Source organism: Eptatretus burgeri, chromosome 8 (genome assembly GCF_056783735.1).
Source record: "Eptatretus burgeri isolate ZD-2024b chromosome 8, Ebu_testis_v1, whole genome shotgun sequence".
Classification (NCBI taxonomy): domain Eukaryota; kingdom Metazoa; phylum Chordata; class Myxini; order Myxiniformes; family Myxinidae; genus Eptatretus; species Eptatretus burgeri.
Window position 1 is genome coordinate 96666254 of NC_140968.1, and position 21974 is coordinate 96688227.

General features: G+C 43.1%; 1 protein-coding gene across 2 annotated transcripts in view; it reads left to right on the forward strand.

Annotated features, from left to right (window-relative positions):
* The window catches only part of RBM45 (RNA binding motif protein 45), a 46105-nt gene that overhangs the window by 17211 nt on the left and 6920 nt on the right, over positions 1–21974 (forward strand). For both annotated transcript variants that reach the window (XM_085893102.1, XM_085893101.1), the window contains exons 4-7: positions 1149–1319; positions 4352–4564; positions 6012–6150; positions 14175–14304. In XM_085893102.1, coding sequence (XP_085749228.1) covers positions 1149–1319; positions 4352–4564; positions 6012–6150; positions 14175–14304 — 653 coding nt within the window. The remainder of the gene's footprint in view (positions 1–1148; positions 1320–4351; positions 4565–6011; positions 6151–14174; positions 14305–21974) is intronic.

Below are 21974 nucleotides of genomic sequence, written 5' to 3' on the forward strand. Positions count from 1 at the left end.
AGAATCAAGAGCAAGGAATGAGCTGTCACCCTCTGGGGAGGGGGGGGGAAATCTTCGATGACCAAATCTCTGATATTACTCATTTAGTCTGCATGTCTGTCTTCTACTACTACTACTACTTCTACAATGACCTACTATCAAAACTAATATTATGACTAGCGAGAACCCCCACCCTCCAGGCAGGCATATCCTTCTTGGCTCATCTTCAGTGGCTGTGGCATTCTTGAAAATGCACTTTATATAATTTTTGTCATATTTGAAAGAAATTTTATTGATCGTAACATATTATGCTCCCTCCCCAGCATTAGATAAACTGATATAGGAAGATGATTTGTAATACAGACTATCACCAAAGGTGGTGCTATTTCTGCCACATGTCAATTTTGGAGTTTTGGTGACATCCACATTTGCTCCATGATATTAAGATTATTATTATTATTATTATGATGATTACTGTGTCAAGTGATCCAACTTTTTTGTGAGGTGGGTCAAAGGGGAAATTTTGCCCCAATTATTTGAATTGATCTGCCTTCTGATGGCATTTCCTCCATCAAAGATTCCATTACCCTCCCAAGATGCTCAACCACTCAAAGTATTTTGCACTTTCTGGTGTTGCTGAGTTATTTAACCGCTACTCGAGTTTTGGAATTTCCTCTGACATGATCCGGGAAGCAGGAAAACCATGGCAGGTTTCAGAGTTCCAACTCCTGAAAAATATTGGTCAATATCAATTTAATTAATTCACGTCTAAGGTTTCTTAATGCAGTATACGGCTTTATATTCCTTGCTACATAATCAACAGTGGGCTGATCATGATTGCTTGTTGTATTCATTTGGCAAATGTAAGAGCAGTTTTTGTTTTCCTTTCAATCCACAAGCTTGAACTCCAGACGTTTGCAAGTGATCCATCCTCGTTTCTTTTACTACGTTAATGGTCACAAATTGTGCGTGTGTGTGGCGTCACAACATGCTGGGCAGTGCGCAGAACATAGAGCCAAAATCTTTATGCTCCCTCCTTTTGCTGAACAATTTATGTCTTCATAATAAGTACTACTCCTTGCTCAGCAAATTTTATATTTTGTGATATTCCACTTCCACTGTCCCACCAAACCCCACTCCCCCCCCCACACCTTGCCATTTTCTGTCAGGATTCCGAGCCATTTTGGCCGAACCGAAATACCGTGCCAACCAAACTCCTCAAGGTGAATGGCACCATTCTACACCCGGCTTGCGTGATGGCTTCGGCCACGATGGCCGCTTCCTAGGTGCTATGCAGAGTGGGCAGAGTATGGGGCCAAAGCCTATGCCGCCTCCTTTTGGTAAATTCTTTAACATTCCCTTGTATACGAAGTTACTGTTTTGTCCTTCAATGATGTTTGTTGCATACTTTCCTGTTGCAGTTTATCATCACCATGCTTAATTTTTTTTTGGGGGGGAGGAGAAACAGGCTCCTTATGTCTATCCATCATGCTATCTCCTGAAACATTATGCAAAATTTACCAAACTTAGTATTTATGATCACGTCATGGCAAAAGGGTGCGAGAGCAGTATCATTTTTGGCCGTGCCTCCGAAAACTCTGGAGTGTGGTCAAATGGTCAAAGACCCAAAAATGCAATTATGGGCACATTTTTAAACATTTCAATGAAACTTTGGCTCTGTAACCAACATAGGGGAGCACATGAAATATGTAACTTTTTTGGGGATGTGACTCCTGGTTCATGCCCCAGGGGGTACGGACTTCGGGTCACAGGTCAGAATCAAAATGGAAAAAATTTAACTCAAAATTTGACATTGGGTCATTGGTGGAACTTTTTGCCATCTTTCAACTTTGCTTGATATGGGAAGTGTGGTGATTTGCGAAGGCACCATGGACTCCACTATATTTACCTCAGCCAACGAAGGTGAAGGAGGTTATGTTTTCACCCCTTTCTGTCTGTCTGTCTGTCTTTTTTGTGTGCAGATATCTCAAAAAGTTGTGGATGGATCCGGATGAAATTTTGTGGACACGTTAGGTGTGTGACAAGGACGAAGTGATTAGATTTTGCTGAAGATCTGGATCCGACTACGAAAATTTTAAAGTGATTCTTCACCATTGAGAGATCGGGCTAAATACGATATATAGCACGATATCTCAAAAATGTATTCGGCCTGATATGTTTGTGTGGATCAGGCATTACGTTGCGGAGGTATGCGCTCTACCGAGTGTCCTTCCAGTTTAATATATGATTAAACACGTTAGGTGTGTGACAAGGAGGAAGTGATTAGATTTTGCTGAAGATCCGGATCCGACTACGAAAATTTTAAAGTGATTCTTCACCATTGAGAGATCGGCCTAAATACGATATATAGCACGATATCAGGTCTGTTCATCCTGATTGGGTCACAAGCATCAGGGTCACCGTGTGTGTGTGTGTGTGTGTGTGTGTGTGTGTGTGTGTGTGTGTGTGTGTGTGTGTGTGTGTGTGTGTGTGTGTGTGTGTGTGTGTGTGTGTGTGTGTGTGTGTGTGTGTGTGCGCGCGTGTGTGCGCGTTCCCCCTCCTATTGGGGAGGGAGGGTGGGGTGGGTATGCTGAAGATCACCTTTTCCTCTTGTTGGGGGAATGTTGGGACGGCTTAGTAATTGAGACTGTTTGACGAAACATTGCATGGTGTATAGTTTGACACACGTAATCTTACTGGTTTTATCAATCCGATGTCTCTTTTTGTGTCTGGGCCATATCTCGGTGACGTAATTGGGGTAGGTTGATGAAACTAGTATCCTGTATGTTTTGTGTAGCTTTATGTTTTACAGATTTTGCATGCCAGATCTAATGATGTAACCCTCCTACCAAATTATATAAGACATCTCACGCCCTCTTTGCTCCTTTACGTTCACAACTGGTTGGGTTGTGTGCCTTTTTGAAGCATTTACACATGAGATCCTAAAATACTTGACTTCTGTTTTGTTTTGTTTTTCCAGCATATACAGTAGCATCAGAGAGGTCATTTGGTCGTTCTCCCCCCCCCCACCCGAAAATCCTACAAATAGTTGGATGACCCGTGAACCCGTTGGGTTCCCGTTGTGACAGCGGTTGATGAAAAAAAAATTTTTTCAAGAAAAAAAAAAAGATAGCTCCAGCGAACTATACCGCTGAGGTTGTTTGCATTGTTCGAATACTCCTGAAGAGTACTTGACTGAATCGGGAATTCATTTTTAGATCCTCGTGGAGGATCTCTAAGTCTTACTCACGTTGTTCTTGTGGACTTTTTTGTTTCACAGCCTACAGTTTTCATCGAAACTTCCTGAAACTTGGCATATATATGTAAAAATACCCTCCGCAGACAGTTACCATCTCCAATTTTGAAAATTCTTCCGAGAAAAAGTTATGATTTCAAAATATCTCCGCTAATGGAAATCGCCTAAAAAAATTATCTCAAACTAGGCAGGCTTTTTGAATTCTGTTTGCGGGAATCGAACAGCACATCAGCAGAGATGCATTACCGCACATAAGATGCATCACTATGACGTCATATCAATTTTTATGATGTCATTCCTATTTTTTGACATTTTTTGTTTCACAACCCAGAGTTTTCATCGGATCTTCGTGAAACTTGCCATGTATATGCAGAAAGCCCACGCACAGGCAGTAACCATCTCCGATTTTGGAAATTCTTCCCAGAAAAAAGTTGACGTCATAATATCGCCGCTAATGGAAATCGCCGATACCATTATCTCCGAAACTTGGCAAGCTGTTTGAATTTTGTTTGCGGGAATCAAGCTGGGCATTAGCACAGATAATTTATCGCAAACCTGATACATCACAATGACGTCGTATTCGTTTTTATGACGTCATCATTAAGAGGACGAGGATCTTTGCTCATTCGAGCTTGTTTAATAATTTTTTTCGTTGCCTGATTTGAACGAAACTTTATACTGCACACCGCAGGAGAATGGTGAGTAAGGTGGCCCTAACATTTTTGCGCCATCCTGTACCGTTTTGGCTGTATTTTGGGAACATACAAGATGTGAGTTTTCGTAATATATCGATGATAAGTAGTAGGTATTTGTTGAAACGTATTTATATCATGTGAGCCTTGAGAGGCAACTATTTTCCAGCAATTTACAAGATTGTCGCTCTGCAAAATGGAGTGAGTCGGTGCCGAAGCCTGTTCCTCAACTCATTTGTACCATTGTTCACACATTTCTGAGTTGAGCGCCATTACACATTTGGTGCCTCATTTCATCTTCCCCACTATTTTGGAAACAAGTTCAAGTTTGTTTTTTTCCCACAATATAATCTTAAAAAGAGATGACCAATCACAATTATCTATGCTATTTAGCTAATATATAATTTTCCTCTGCTTTTTCTAGGTCAAACTTCTTCATTTTCAGGTGACTTGGATGTGGGACGACATGCAGGACCTCCCTCATCCAACCAGTTATCAAATCACTTGCCGGGTATCACAAGGTGTCTCTCTGTGGCTATGAATCCAAGCATCACTCGAGATCAGCTCACCGCAATTTTCAGACTAATACCTGGACTGGATTTCTGTGATGCCCAGAAGGATGTATTCAATGGCTGTAGTAAGTAAAAGTTCTAAGTGCCTTGTATCTGCGGTGGTTAATGTGAATGAAAAGTTTGGACAGGTCTTTGTTTTGGCTTGGAACCCAAGAATCTCTTGCTAAAGTTGAGGGTATCCGTTTTGTGTTTTTGTCTTAAGGTGCTAGTTTATAATTGGTGTAGGTTGTGAAAGTGTTTTCCCTATATTGTTTGTATTCGCATCGTTCTTATTTTTCTTCCACAGCTTTCATTAAGTTTTGAATGATACTTCTCACAATCGGAGCATGTTAGTGTTTGTGATTATAATGTCTGTTCGTCCTGATTGGGTCACAAGCATCAGGTGAGGTCAGGTCTGGGAGCATGCATCAGAACAGCGTGTCACTGCGTCCACTTTCTGCCAGCACTCCAGGGGCCTCCGTCTGGCCATCCCCCAAGCAGATGCCTGACCCATCCCCGTCTCCTTGAGCATGTAATGCAAAAATGACAAATTTGACTCCCCTTCAGCCCTCCACACACTGTCCATTATATACTCACATGTTACCCTTCACTGTTTCTTTCATTCCCCCCCCCCCATTAAATTCCCACAACCGCATTTCTCCCACACTCCCCTAACATCCCACAGCTTATTCCACCCATCTCTTGCTCTCTCTCTTAGTTCCTCCATTTCTCTTCCCCCCCCACACCCCTCCTCCCGTTCTATATCGTTCTTCCGCTGTCGTGCGACAAAATGATGCAAAGTGAGTGCACTTACCTTCGAGCTGTCCACATTTGATTTTCAGTCTGATAAACTTCTCGACCTGGCACTATGCGTGGCAGGGTACTGCGTCAAAAAATTGCCATCCATTAGGGAGACAAGAAAATGGGAATTGATTTGTTAGCATTAATTGCTGGTGGAAGTTAAAGAACTCATCGTGTCTTTTGATGAAGAACAGGCAAGATTTTTGTCGATACCCGACCAAATTCCTAATTCCTGCCATTACTACTTCCAGTGGAACACAAGGCCTGGCCAGCCGGCTTCTGAAAGATTTGGTCCATTCGTAATCCTCCAAGAGTTGTGGACCCCATAAAAATTTGGCAATTGACTTTCGTTCTCTCGTATCCATGGAACATATTGGAGCCCCTCATTTGTGAAATACAGGATGTTCGTTAACACCGACATATCAATTTACTCTGGCATGTCCTGTGTTTTTTTTTTGTTGTTTTTTTAAATAAATGTTTTATTTAATTTTTATTTTGAGCATCAAAGTATTTTGTTTTTAGAACTTAGTAGGGTTTTGCAAACAGATATATTGGATTTTTTTCTTCTGTTTTTTTACAGCCACATTGTCGCTATTTTATATTCCTTGATGATTCTTAAAGCATACAATTTTTGTAATTTTTATTGGGTTAAATGATGGTTCAATTGAGATGTTCAAAGTTTATTTTTTTATTATTATTCTTTTAACTTTTATTTCCTTCTTTCTGTTTCAGGGCTTGGCTACATTCGCTATAACAACCCAGCATCTGCTATCTACGCAAAGGAGAAGCTGAACCGGTTCGAATATCCTCCTGGCTCTCCTTTGATTGTGAATTTTGTGGAAGATGTTGATCTTTCTTCCTCTGGAGAAAAGTACGTTTCGTCGTGTTGGTAATTCTTGAATGAAATTGCATGACACATTAAAGGGCTTTTTATTAACTAAGAATTGCTGCAGTTTCCACCATGTGATTCATCGTCTCAAGCAGTGGTTCCCAACCCGTTTGCCATTCATCTGCAAGAGTTGTCTGGCCAGAAATTCACGAACAAATTTGGAATTTGTTTTTGTGGTTTAAATTATCTGAGATTTTTATTTTAAAAAAAAAATGGTTTTGATTGTTTTTGGCAATCTCATTTGTATTTTGAAGATTTTTCACCATAAAAAAAATAAAGTTTCTGCAAAGGTACACGCATACGCATGTGATGACTGACATTTTGTTTTTGCTAGCGATCATCGTATTTTCAACAAAGTTGGGTGATATTCAAATGTAATTTCACTTTGACTGGACTTTCCAGAGAGTATTGGATGGCATTTTATTCAGTATTTCGTACCAGAGATCAAGATTCACAACACGCTCATCTGAAGCAGTTTTGATTGACGTGGGTGGTGCATTGACTGTGCTTGTGCTCCAAGTATAGATGGTATTGCGCTCAGAAAATGGAACCCAGCTTACATCAGGGTTCTCAAAACCCCAGGTTACCCCATTAAGGGTTGAAATGTTTTTGTTTTTTTTAAGAAAAAAAAAACTCAGCTTACCCAAAACCAGGGAAAAGAGACAGCCTCGAGGGTGAGGATGACAATGGGGTTGCTGACTGAACAGCCAATTCTGATCTTTGCTGTTGGGATGACAAACACTTGTGCTAACATTCATTTAGAGATAATTCAAGAACACGCACACACTGTATGCTCACAGACTGTAAGCAAAATAACTAACACCACAATTTCAGGATTAAGTTAAACTTTTATTGGTGACATGTATGTTCCCAATAAATTTACAAGAAACTAGAAAGGAACTCTGAAGTGGCTAAGGAGAGATGTTCAAGTATGGTCTCCATACTTGAGCATCTCTGACATGTTTTAGCAGTTCCAAATTCACGATTCGATCAACAACTTACATAAAACGATAACTATGAAACGACAAACAAAATTATTAGAAAACTGCTTAGGACTGACAAAATCAAACAACGGGTAGCATGAACCTACAATTCCGTTACGTCTACCCCTTTAGCAGGCACCGGGGCCATTGTGACTCGTATTTCAGGATCAGTATTACTTGGACTGAGCCGAGGTGGTAGAACTATTGTGATGTTAGGACATTGAAGACAGAAATTTGTGCGGCAGATGAGCATGTTGGCCAAAAGCCTTTGGAGAGGGGCAGTTTTCTTCATCTTACCATCAGGATAATGGACAGTAAAATAAACAATGGCGAAGTCGGTGGCACTCCACAAATACGTACACTTCCCACCTAACGCAAAGTTGAAAGATGGCAAAAAAATTCCACCAGGGAATGACCCAATATATTAAATTTTGAGTAATAAAGAAACTTTCGTTTTCACCCGTGACCCTAAGTCCCCACCTCTTGGGGCATGACTGGGGGTCAAAAACAAAGAATCGCTCCATATTTTGTCTCACAATGCTGATTACATAGACAAGGTTTCATTTAAAAAATGTACCCAGAATTTAATTTTCTTGGTATTTGACCCCACTCCAGTGGGCGGGACCAAAAATGTGACTGCTCTTGTACCTTCGTGCCATGTGGTGATCATAACTACTAAGTTTAGTGAAGTTCTACATACCCGTTGAGGAGAATATAGTACGACGGATTGACAGACGGCCAGACAAACCTGATTACAATAGCCCCAGTTTTTTTCCCCCAAAAAATTGTGGGGATAAAATGGACTTGAAACCTACTTTTACCTTGTATGGATGGAAGCAGACGTAATCTTTTCCCCTCGACAGAGTGACCGATACGGAGACTTCCAGTGTCAATCTCTTGTGGAAATTGTCCCAATTTTGTTGAAAACGATCATAAGCATATCTCATGATGCTTAACCCATCAAGGACTCTTGATCTTAATCAGGAACTCTTAAGCTGGATATGTGGCTATAAATCATCCCTTTGTGGTGATGGCCAGAAAGCAACAATATGATGGTGGAATGGTGCTGGAAGCACCGCCCACCAGAATGTTACCATCCTGCATGAAATTATAAAAGTATACTTTAAATTTGGCAGAACGGAATAAATGGATTAGGGTTGTGCAAATTTGGATGCTGTAAAGATGCTGGCGGGTTGTGTATTTGTCCCAAACGTCTTATGGGTGAACAGAAGACACAGCATATATTGCTGTGGGTGTTACATATCCTGTAGGCGTTACCATCGTCTTCGGCTGTATATCAACAACAGGCTTTGTCCTCCCGGGTCTAGACTATCAGATTATCATTCATGAGTATGCATGTGATCAATTTGACGTCAAAAGTGTTTTGCCTGATTGACTTACAACATGATATTATGCAGGCTCAGTTTGTTTCAAAATATTTAAATTAGAAGTTGTGTCCTCAGGACAGTCAACCTCGATTGGCCTGAGGAAGCCTGCTGGGAAGTGGATGAAACGTTACCTGAGACCACATCTGTTCTCGCTTGTTTATGAATCAATTAGCAGGATAGATCAAGTTATTATTATTTTTTTTTTTGGCTGTGCCCTTTTCTTTACGATACATTCATTGTGATGAAACTTCCTCAGTGGGTTTACAGGATTGATTGCGTAGTTATCTCCCTAATCAGTGTTAGAATAAGTGGTCTCGTAATTACCCCAATTGGTGCTGGCAGGATCCATTGTTTAGTACAGTTTCCTGTCTTCCTGCCATTCCTCTACTACTCTCTGTTACATGTGCTTTCATTTCCTCTCATCCCTTTCCTGTTTTATTCATTAATAACCACGTACTTCATATAATGGTGCACATGCAAGCAGTTCGTTAGGTGGCGGTGAGTGTGGCCAAGAGTTGTGACTTCATGCACCATAGGCTCTAAAATACCGAGGCACTCGTTTGCACGGTCAGGTGGAAGCAGGGCTGTTGCCAGTTTTGAGATGTGGGTTTTACAGGCTGGTTTTGCAGAGTGGTCCTTTAGTCTGGTCAGTTTTATCAGTGTGGTACGTGTGAAAGAGGATGGGTTGGTGCATCTGACAGTAGCTGGCAGACAGTGCTTGCCTTGCTTCTGGTTCCACCCGATCTTGCATGCTGCAAGGTCACAATTCAGGCACGGAGCACCCACCTTGCATTGCGGTGTGTGGGAGGACCCAGCCTGCATGGTGGGCACCATGCGACCAACTTTTCCTCCACTATCCCCATCTTCTATCTCTCTGCCATTCTCTTGTCTTGTACTTTTCCTGTGAGCGTCTGTGTCCTTCATGTTAGTTTAAGTCGGCTGGCCTGTTTTTTTGTCTTTGCATGAGCATGTACCTTCGGGTTCTTTTTACTGCTGCCACTGAAGGTGGATAGAGGTTATGTTTTCACCCCTGTTTGTTTGTTTGTCTGTCTATCGGTGAATAGGATATCTCAAAAATGTTTTTTGTTTTTTTTAAAGTGATTCTTCACCATTGAGGATCGGGCCAAAACAATGGATAGCACAATGTCTAAAAAAAGGTATAGACTGGTTATGATAAAAGTTGGTGATGAGTTGGATGGTTGACGAGAAAATTCCAATTACATTTTGGTGAAGGTCTGGATGCAGTGGGCTATAAAACATAAATAGCTCACCTTGGCAGAGGTGTGTGCTCCACTGAGTGCTGTTCTAGTAGTTCTTTGGAATTGTCTTCCCATGTCCCTTCCCCGTTATTATTTTAAACCTTTATTTTTCTACTTAAAAGTACTTAATAATTCATCTGCATTCTTCTTTGTATGCAGCACAAGGCTGCAGGGTGGCATCATTAGTTAAGGGCATGGCTGTGCCGATAACGAAATGCTCGCTGCTGTTCGGGCAGGAGTTTTGAAATTGCTCAGAGTACCAGTGATAACTGTTGTCATTTGACCTCTTGCGTCCACCAATGAATGCTGGTGGACTAGATTCCCGTTTAACGTCCATCCAAGGGACGGCACACATTGATGAATCAATCGCCCTGCCTGTAAAACACCAGAATGACAGGTTTTAGCTGGGTCAGGATTCAAACCTCGACGAGACAGCTGAGAGGCAAGTTTATGTACCTCTCAGCCATCCTGTTTCGTATACACAATGGATCTTGATAATGCATTATGTTTGCACAAAAAATATTTATCATTGGATAAAATTTCTACCTGTTACAGTTTTTTCAGGGGTTGATGCCATGCCTGCTATTGGAGATGATATAATCTATCATTGGCTGGATGTTATCCATTTGACTATTTAAGAAACGCACACACTCCTTGGGGGAGGCCGTCATAACGCCGTCATTTTGACAACCATTATAACATGCAGGCAGAATGTGAGTACGAAGAGAGAAGGCCCAGTGCCATTTGCGTAACTCTCATCCGCAATCATAGGTCTCAACAATAACTTTTTTTTTCCAGCCTTTCCATGGGGCATTTTGGTTTTTGGTTTTTGGTTTTACCTGTCCCATTAACCATTGCACCTGTCCAACTATTCGTGAAATTTGATTATCAAACCTCAGACCTAGCCCCACTGGGCCAACCTAAACCACATCTCCCATGGATTAGTGAATCATGAAAATTAACATTTAAAAACAAAAATACATACATTGTTTACTGCGTAATGTTTCACACTCGAATACACAAAGTAACTTGTGAAAAGGAAAAACATTGATCACCAAAACGATCAGCCACATTCGTCAGGTTGGTCAAGTTGATGAAGATGTGCAGTCTCGTGATTGCATTTACTCTCTCGCTAGGCCGTTAGTTTGAAAATATATATTTTTAAACATTTTAAGTGATAACCTTTTTACAAAAAGAGATTGTGGTTTTGTTATCATTTATTGTTTCGCTGAAATACGTTTTTATTACTTCTACCACCAAAGGTGGACGGAGGTTATTTTCACCCGTTTGTATGTCTCTGCCTGTACGTCTCTGTCTGAGCAGGATATCTTAAAAGGTTATGGACGGATTCGGACGAAACTTGGTGGACATGTTGGGTGTGTGACGAGGTCAAATTGCTTTATCAGTGGGATACAAAACATAAATTTTTCAGCCTGGCAGAGGGATGCACTCTTCCGAGTGCTGTTCTCGTTTCCCTTTTGTTAAGTTGTCCCACCACGTGTCATGCTAATTTGTGATTTTTTTTTTGTATACCTTGTCAAGGCTCATGTGAGAGCTAACACACAACACACATCAAGGGGGCATGAGACAAGAGGGGGTGGGAGTGGAAGGGACAAAACAGTGGGGAACAGACACATTAGGAGATCTGTGGAAGGAGAGGGATGGGATGGGGAACATGGGGAATAGAAGATGGACATTACAGGGACTTTCACGAAGGAAAGCAGGGAATTTGAAGGAAGTGGGCTTGGGTGAATTATCGGGGGTAGAAAAGATCGAGGATTTGGATGGGGGATGATAAGAGGTGGTGGTGAACAGCTGTTTTGAAGGCCTGGAGGGAAGAAGGGGAATGAAAAGAGTGAGGGAGTTTATTCCAAAGGTGGGAAAAAAGAGTGAAGGTGAGCAGTGATTCGTGATTTTGGTAGTTTCACCAGAAGGGGGCTGCTGGCGGACCTTGAGCGCCCTGAGGAAATGTGGTGGGGACAAATCGCAGAGAGAGCAGGGGGGCAAGGCTGGAGAGGAGACGGTAGAAGACAGAAAGACCACTGACCAACCTGTGGTGATTGAGTGAGAGGCCCAAAGACATAGCCTCACTGCGGGAGATGCTGATGATCCGAAATGCCCTGGTTTCTACAGCGTGAAGCCGAGAAAGGTGGGAGGCAGGAGCACCAGCCCAGAGGGGAGAGCAGTACTCCATCAGGCTACGGACAAAAGCTTTGTAAGTGGTCAGGAGCTCAGGAGGGCCGAGGAAGGACTTTGCGCGACGGAGGATGCCCAGTCAACGACTGACTTTGGAGGCGAGGTTTGAAATGTGGCTTTCCCAGGAAAGGTCATGGCAGATAGCGAGACCCAGAAGCTTGAAAGAAAGGACTTCTTCCAGAGGATTGTTGTGAAAGTGGATGGGTGGGTTTTCTAAACGGTCCTTTCGAAGAGACATAGTGTGAGTGTGAGATTTGTCTGGAGTGAAAGACATGTTCCACGTGTTGGACCAGTTTGTGATTTTATCCAGATCTGCAGTGAGCGAAGAAGCTGCTGCTTGCCGGTCTGAGGGATGACCGATGTACGGCAGAGGTTGGAGTCATCAGCAAAGAGATAGAGAGGATTTTCCAGAGAGTCGGAGAGATCATTGATGAAAACCAGAAAAAGAACAGGGCCCAGAACGCCACCTTGAGGAACTCCAGCCTGGACAGGAAGAGGGGATGAAAGAACTCCATTTAGGGCCACACGTTGACTGTGACAGGAGAGGAAGTCTGCGAGCCATGAGTGGAGATGGCCTTGGATACCATGGGAAGAGAGTTTGGTGACCAGGGCAGGGTGCCAGACTGTGTCAAAAGCACGTGATATGTCCAGGGATACGGCTCGGATTTCCTGTCTGGCATTGAGGACCTCCATCCATTGTTGGGAGAGCAGAAGCAGCATATCCAGGGTAGAGTGACCGGGTCTGAAACCAAATTGATGATCGGAAATCAAGCCATTGGAAAAGAGGAAGGATTTCATGTCTGAAGCGATGATGGAGTCCACAACCTTGCTGATGATTGGGAGAAGGCTGATTGGTCTGTAGTTGCAGGGATCTGTTTTTGCACCTTTTTTATGCAGGGCAGTGATGTTTGCAGATTTCCAAGCAGATGGCAGATGACCTTGAGCAAATGAGAGGGTGAATTGAACAGAGAGGGTGAGCAAGAGCAGAGGAGCAGCTTTGAGGACACGTGGGCTGATGCCATCTGGACCGGTTGCAGAATCTGAGTCGAGGTTTGACAGCAAGCTCTCCACCTTGTCAGAAGAAAAGGACACAGAGTCCAGGGACAGTTGGGTGCGACTGGGTAAGGTGGGTTGAGAAAGTGATGTGTTTTTGACACAAGATTTAGCTGCAAACACCGAGTTTAGGCATTCAGCTTTTTCACGTGCGGTATCAGCAGTGCGGCCATTTGAGGTAAGGGAGGGGATGGAGGGGGAACATACACCAGAAACAGATTTGATTAGATGCCACCAGGATTTTGAGGAGGGAGAGAGGTTTGAGAGTTCAGACTTGAGATTAGAAAGATGTTGTTTTCTGGCTCTCCTGAGGGTAGATACACACTTGTTTTGAGCTTTATGGAAGGAACTGAGATTTCCCTCAGTTGGGTTTGCTTTCCATGAGGCAAAGGCAAGTTGTTTGAGGACAACTGCCTCGCCACAAGCTTCAGTAAATCAAGGGCGGGAGGAACGGTAGGACAACTGAAGACGTTTTGGTGTCAATAAATAAATGTAGCAATTCTCACACTGCAGGCACATGTGAGGTGATACCACTAAAATTCTTTAAAGTTTTAGTTGACTTGGAGGGGCAAGGGAGGTGGTCGGGTTGGAAAAGATCCTCTTCGTCACAACTCGTGGCTTCACATGAAAAAGAACAACGATGTTCGAGGGTGATTTGTCAAGTTTGTGAACCTGAAAATTCCTTGATACAATTGACCCATCCTTCAGACAGGTTTATCGGGGTTTTCACTTCTTCGAGGGCCAAAATTTCCCATTCCGGACAGTTGGAGAACCATTAATGTCGAGTCCTAAATCTCGACTGCTATTCAAACCATTGATCAAAATACGATTGCAAGAATTTTTAACACAAACAACAACCGGTTGATGTGCTTTCTCTTTGAATGGATAATAAAAATAAAATACAGTACTGTATACCCCTAACAAATGCCAATGGGTTCAAGAAAATATGACACGAAGGTTTGTCCTAAGACACAAGTAAGAGCATTTTTAAAGAAATGTTTTTATTTATGCTACTAGCGTGGGAAACTTATACTTTTCACCTTGCAACTTTTTAGTCATTATTGATGAGGTATGTTTGTCAGTATCTTCCTTTAACCAACACCTTTCTTTCTTTCATTTTTCTTCAGTGCACTTGGAATGATGGCATTGCAGTTGGTAACTGCACAAGTAATGTCTGTGGTCTCATCAAGTTTCAACAATAGTCCACTGAGCCAAAGTCAAATGCAACCTCGCATGATGCTGAATTCTCCAGCACCGGTATGCTTTACATGGAAAAACACTCTTTAATCGGCTGCAGTGATAACCCCTTCGATCACATTTTTTTTTTTGTTGTCGTTTTAAAGTTGTTTTTTTTAGAAGGACACAAATATCAAGTTGGTACGGAAAAGACTCGTTTCCAATACGAAGACTCGTGAAACGTTGACACACTGCAATTCTCTTCCATCACACGTTGGCCGATTGTAACAACCAACAAAAGTCATGAACAAAAGATGTATTTAAATGTTTTTGTTGTTGTTGTTGTTGTTGTTGTTGTATACCTTGTCGAGGCCAGTATGAGAGCTAACACACAACGCACATCAAGGGGGGGGGCATGAGACAGGAGGGGAGGTCGTGGGAAGGACAAAATAGTGGGGAACAGAGACATTTGGAGATCTGTGAAAGGGAGAGGGATGGGACGGGGAACATGGGGAATAGAAGATGGACATTACAGGGACTTTCATGAAGGAAAGCAGGGAATTTGAAGGAGGTGGGCTTGGGTGGATTATCGGGGGTAGAAAAGATCGAGGATTTGGATGGGGGATGATAAGAGGTGGTGGTGAACAGCTGTTTTGAAGGCCTGGAGGGAAGAATGGGAATAAATAGAGTGAGGGAGTTTATTCCAAAGGCGGGAAAAAAGAGGAATGAAAGAGTGAAGGTGAGCAGTGATTCGTGATTTTAGTAGTTTTACCAGAAGGGGGTTGTTGGCGGACCTTGAGCGCCCTGCGGAAATGTGGTCGGGACAAATCGCAGAGAGAGCAGGGGGGCAGTACACACCCCTGGCAATTAATTGGGTAGTTGCGAAATATATTTTCTGCACAGATAATTTACATTGTTCCCCAATGCATTCTACGAGGTGACTGCAATTTTTACTCCACGCACGCAAAACGGAAAGCGGGTTTAAGCAATTGGTGTGTGTGTGTGTGTGTGTGTGTGTGTGTGTGTGTGTGTGTGTGTGTGTGTGTGTGGGTGTGAGTGTGTGTGTGTGTGTGTGTGTGTGTGTGTGTGTGTGTGTGTGTGTGTGTGTGTGTGTGTGTGTGTGTGTGTGTACACGTACGTACACGTCAGTTTATGCTCGATGAACTACTTCATTTCATTTGAATGTTATATTTTGAACACAGATCGGAATATGAATCAGAAAGCAAACCTGTGGTTTAGCAGTGCATTGGTTCTGAATTTGTCCCGATTGCATGTGCGCAGAGAGAAGTGAGATATTTTACTCTGCCTATCTGGCAGTAATACAAAATTGAAAATCATTCCAAACAGGAAACTTCAGGTTGGCTGAGAGGCTAAGGAGGTGGTCTGGTCAAAGAAGATCCTCTTAGAGCATAACACTGTGGCTCACACAAAAAAGAACAACAATGTTCGAGGTTGATATGTCAAGTTTGTGAAAATTCATTGTAAAATTGACCCCAACAGCTGTATCGCTGAGGTATGCACAGCAAGGTTTTAGGTCAGATTAAGTATGGGGGCATGTGCCAGAGCAGGGCGTTGCTGCATCCACTTTCCACAGGTATTGCAGGGGCCTCCATCTGGCCATTCCCCAGGCAGATGACTGGCCTATCCCCATCTCCTTGAGATGCTGATCAATCTGCTGCAACCAAGAGGCACCTGGTTGGCCTCCTGCACTCGCGATGCTCCTCCGCCGAGAGAATCTGGTAAGCAGGATCAGCGTCAGGAAAACAAGTCACATGTCCATGGAGCCACAGCTGACACCACAGACTACACTGGTAACAAATGTCATTTGAATCTCTCTCACCAACTGCTCATTGGACACAAGGTTTGACCATCAATAACCAAGGATTCTCCGAAGAGATTTGGTACCGAAGGAGTCAAGTCTCCATCTCAGATCCCTGGACAGATTCCATGTGTCACTTCCGTAGAGCAAGACGAAGCACCAAGCATTTAGACTCAGACTTTCATCATCCTGCATAGGTACCGACAGCACCACACCCCATGTATCAGTGAATCCATGACTCCCCAGGCCTGACACAAATCTTGACCTCTGGCTCACAACATGCAGAGACATGAATATCACTGCCAAGGTAATAAAAGTGAATCTCTCCGTGACCTCAACATCCTCACCACAAACGGGTACAGATAAGACAGCAGCATCCAAGATGTCATTGAAAGCCTGGATCGTAGTTTTGACCCAGGAAACCCGTAATCCCAGCGGCTCTGACTCCTCATTCAGTGCCTCAAGGGCCCCCATAAGGATATCCAGCGTCTCCGCATAGATGTCTGAATCACCTGTGAAATCAAGGTCAGAGATCTTGCCATTCCCAAATGATGCACCGCAACTTGATCTCTCTGACATCCTCCCCGAATCCAGTCCATTCAAGCGCTGAAAAGTATGGGGGCCAGTACACACCCCTGACAAACTCCAGTAATAACTGGAAATTAGTTTGAGATGGAACCACCACACCTCACTGCACTCAGAGTAGAGTTCATAAATCAGATTGATCAGTTTTGGTGGCACCTCACGAAGACTGAGAAATCTTCAGAGGACATCCCGATTCACTGAATCAAACACTTTGCAGAGATCAACATAGGCTGCAAGCAGCCCCTGCCGAGACTCTCGTCTGTGTTCGGTGAGGACCCAAAGAGCAAGGATACGGTCAATCGTTCACCTCGTTGGTGTAAAGCCTGATTGCTGTGGGCACTGGTACTGAAGGAGATGGTGGTGAACCCTATCAATAATTATTCAAGCAAAGATCTTGCCTTTCATGGAGAGCAGCATCACCCCTCAGTTGCTGTTGCAGTCCAGGCGATCACCCTTTCCTTTCTAGAGAGGGGCAACACAGCCGCTCTTCCATTCCTTTGGGATGATACCTGTGTTCCAAACGGGTCGCACTGATGGTTACCATGCCCAAGGAGTTGCTGTAGCTGTGTCCAATAAGCTGACTCCAATGATCATTGAGGTAACACCCATCAACGAGCGTATCATGAAACTGAGGATTTGTCACTCCTTGGGTGTCGTTTCCCTGGTCTCTGTATACACTCCGACTGAGGAAAGTGATCTCAGCGTGAAGGATGCATTCTATGCCACGCTCGAGTCTGTGGTTGATCAGTGCCCTTGGTAAGATGCTCTTCTAGTCTTGGGGGGGAGGGGGGTGGGGGGGGTGTTTCATTGTGTTGACTGGAACTGATAGGGATCGTTATGAGACATGTGTTGGTCCCCATGGGTCTGGAACTGTGAACTTAACAGTACATTCCTTAGCAGTATTGGGGAATTCCATGTCAAGTGTACACACCCTCCCGACACCAATACCTCATTTTCTCCCCATATGTTGGTCATTTATTCACTTGGGTGAAAAAACTCAAAATACCAACTTTTCGACCTGTGGGCCCATAGGGGCCCATTTTAGGGGCGCCCCCGGCTGCCCCACAATCTTCCAGAGGCCATATCACAGGTTGTAGTGGTCCGATTTGGCTGATCTTGGTATCAAAATGCTCGTAAAAGCGAGATCTGTCGAATCGCGTAAAGTAAAATCACTCCGAAACAGTAATTCAACTCGAGAGGGAGCACTCGGTAGAGTGCAAAACCTCCGCCGTCAAAACTGCTGGGTCACTGAAGTGAACCTGATATCCTATTCATTGTAGTTCAAAACGGATCAGACTACTGAACCACGATTGAATAAACTAAACTAGATCGACGCGCATGTAGAAATGCCAAAAAAAAAAATCAAAATATTTTTGAAAAAAAAGTTGCAAAATTTCTAAAAAAAAATTTTCTCTAACAAATTTTTTGGGGGGAGGGGTTGGAAATCACTAAAAACATGTAGAAATGCAAAAAAAAAAAATTCAAATATTTTTCAAATAAAATCGAAATTTTTTTGAAAAAAAGTTGCAAAATTTTGTTTTTTTCTCTCCAACTATTTTTTTTTTTTGGTTGGAAATCACTTAAAACAAGTAGGAATGCAAAAACAAAAATTCAAATATTTTTTTAAAATGGCCGCCATAGCAGCCATATTGCATTTTGGACCAAGTCCACAATCTAATGGCATGATCCTTGGACCATACCTAATCCCCCTACCAAGTTTCGTCGAAATCCGTCCAGGAGTTTTTCCGTAATACTGTTCACAAATAAACAAACAAAGAAACAAACAGACGGGTGAAAACAGTAACCTCCGTCCATCTTCGATGGCGGAGGTTAAAAAGTTATAGTTTGGGGCGCCCTTTGACCTTGGGCCCCCGCTCCCCAGCCAAAGCGATGGTCCTGATTTTTTTCGTGTGAGAATACCCCTTCAGATACTCCAACACCTCAGCATAAATGAAAACGGGATCTCAATGGGTTCAAGTGTGATGATGGTTTTATTGTTCGGGGACTCGGGTGCTGGACATACAATACGCCACAATACATAGCACAATATTTGAACACATTTCCAATACACTATATCAGTATATTATACATAAATTTTCCACATGCACATGCAGTAACTGGAAGCAATACTAGTTTGAGTAAGAGTTTTTCCTAGCATATTACAGTCAAGATTTTTTGCCAACCAAAGTTTTATTTGACAGCTGTGTTTCTTTTTTACTGATTGTGTAGGTTCTACCTGTCGCAGTTTTTTGGTTCTACGGAAAGAAGTACATCAGAAATGTCTAAAATGCAGTGATCTTCAATGTCAGGAAAAAAGAAACTATTTGTGGGCCCGTTTGGATGAAGAAAATTCACTTTCACTTCATGAGTGTCCTGAAAGGCTTCCATGATGCAGGCAAGCCACCAATTTCCATCAAAGTGCACTGTGACATAACCTGAGAGTTTCCCGTTAAAAGTTGGTGTAGATTTTGAAATCGCTGACTCGATACGGTGTTCCTCGCTAAGGCTGAATTCGCGTACTTGGAGAGCAGTTTCAGAAATAGGGATGAAAGCATGAAGTTTTTGAGGTCCAGCTATGGTTTTGGCCATTTTTAACCTTTCTTCCAGATTTCGTTCTTCCTCGTCATACGCCTCTTGGATCCCGTAACCGAACTTCATTTCATTCAAACCATTTTCAGCAAAGGCGAAAAGATCATTTGGAGATGTAATTTGACTGTCGTAATGTCTACGCAGGCTCTCGTGTGTTGCTTCTCGTTTGACTGAACCTCCCACGCCATCTGAAGGGCCCTTGCCATGACTTGTGGCAAAAAAATGCCATTCTGCATCAAAACCATACTCTGATTTGTGATGACATAGGTTTATGAGAGCTTTGCAAGTCTTATATTGGCTAGTGCAACCGTCTGAGAAATAGTAAAGTTTCTTCACATTTCCAAAGCTCGATTTCAAGTGTTCAATGAGCATTCTTTGGAAGAGGTGGACTGAGACAACGTTGTGAGTATTGCATTCTGATATAATCATGAACGAATCGTGATTTAATTTGCCATCCTCCGATTTGAAATAGTAAACCCAGGGGCGAATTGTCGCTTGAGAGCAGTTCCAATGGAATCTTTGGGCCACATCCTGTACGACAAACGAATAGTTATCTGAGAAGTCTCCAATAATGACAAATTCTCCTTCACCGATTTCATCTTTCTTATTTTTCAGAAACTGAGATTGGGCCTTTGCAATGAAGTCATGTCTCACTAATTTCACCGCGTATTCACAGAATTGATTAATGAATTCTTCCAAAGGCAGGACCATGGAGCTCAGTTCAGATCTGTCGGTGGATGTCCACCATTTAAACTGAATTTCATCAATATCCTCGAGTTCATAAGCACTCAGTGGCTCGGTTTTGAAGTCTTCAATTGATGGGCAACTTTCACAAGTTCTGAAATAACATGCCGGTTGTGCTCGGTTACAAACTATGCGTGCTATCACATGATGATAGCTCGGAAGTTCGGCTATCTGTGGCATTTTGGAACCAAACATCATGAGTTTCACATTTTGATGTATCGTACATACACATACACATACACTGTGTGTACCGCCTGAACCGGCCAGGACACACTCCGAGGGACGGAGCATGGCAAACTTCGCAAATCCAACTTTCAAGCCAGGGTTCTTCTCTTTGAATTTCTGAAACAGTTCCTTGAGATTGTTTTGTACCAGGCGCTTTTGAATTTTGTCTTTTCCATGTTCATTCCTGACCACCACACAGTCCTTTTTTCCCCGGAATTATTCGGCTGACTTCATCACTTCGGTAAAATTCGGTTACGGCGGATTTCACTTCGTCAGGCAATATTTTACCCTGTTTGGGATTTGGAGACGATAGCATACTATTTTATTTCTCTAAATTTTTGGCTTGCACAGGCATTCTTTGGGAGCAACTGAATTCACTCATCATCCCTTCTTCTTCTTCTTCTTTCGGCTGCTCCCGTTGGGGGTCGCCACAGCGGATCAACCGTCTCCATTTCGCTCTGTCCTCCACATCTTCCATTGACACTCCAACCACCCGCATGTCTGCCCTCACCGCATCCATGAACCTCTTCTTTGGCCTTCCTCTTCTCCTCCTGCCTGGCGGCTCCATCTTCAGCATCCTTCTCCTGATATACTCCGCTTCCCTCCTGTCCACATGTCCATATATATATATATATATATATATATATATATATATATATATATATATATATATATATATATATATATATATATATATATATATATATATACATATCTACATATATACATACATATATCTTCTTCCTCTTTCGGCTTGCTCCCGTTAGGGGTCGCCACAGCAGACCAACCGTCTCCATTTCGCTCTATCCTCCACATCTTCCATTGACACTCCAACCACCCGCATGTCCGCCCTCACCACATCCATGAACCTCTTCTTTGGCCTTCCTCTTCTCCTCCTGCCTGGCGGCTCCATCTTCAACATCCTTCTCCCGATATACTCCGTTTCCCTCCTGTGCACATGTCCAAACCATCTCAATCTTGCCTCCCTCACTTTGTCTCCAAACCGTCCTACCTGCGCTGTCCCTCTAATATACTCATTTCTTATCCTATCCATCCTCGTCACTCCCAACGAGAATCGCAGCATCTTTAACTCTGCCACCTCCAGCTCTGCTTCCTGTCTTTTTGTTCGCACCACCGCCTCCAAACCATACAACATAGCTGGTCTCACTACCGTCTTGTATACTTTCCCCTTCACTCTTGCAGCTACCCTTCTGTCACAAATCACTCCTGCAACTCTTCTCCACCCACTCCATCCTGCCTGCACTCTCTTTTTCACTTCTCTCCCACACTCTCCGTTACTTTGGACAGTTGATCCCAAGTATTTAAACCAATCCACCTTCCCCACCTCAACTCCTTGCAACTGCACCATACCACCACCCTCCCTCTCATTTACGCACATGTACTCCGTCTTACTCCTACTGACTAACATTCCCCTTCTCTCCAGTGCGTACCAACACCTCTCAAGGCTCGATTCAGCCTGCTCCCTACTCTCCCTACAGATCATGATGTCATCCGCGAACATCATGGTCCATGGAGACTCCAGTCTGATCTCGTCCATCAACCTGTCCATCACCATTGCAAACAGGAAAGGGCTCAGAGTCGATCCTTGGTGCAATCCCACTTTAACCTTAAACCGGTCCGTCATTCCTACCGCACACCTCACCGCTGTCACACTGTCCTCATACATATCCTGCACGATCCTCACATACTTCTCCACCACTCCCGACTTCCTCATACAATACCACAACTCCTCTTCTTGGCACCCTATCATAAGCTTTCTCTAAATCCA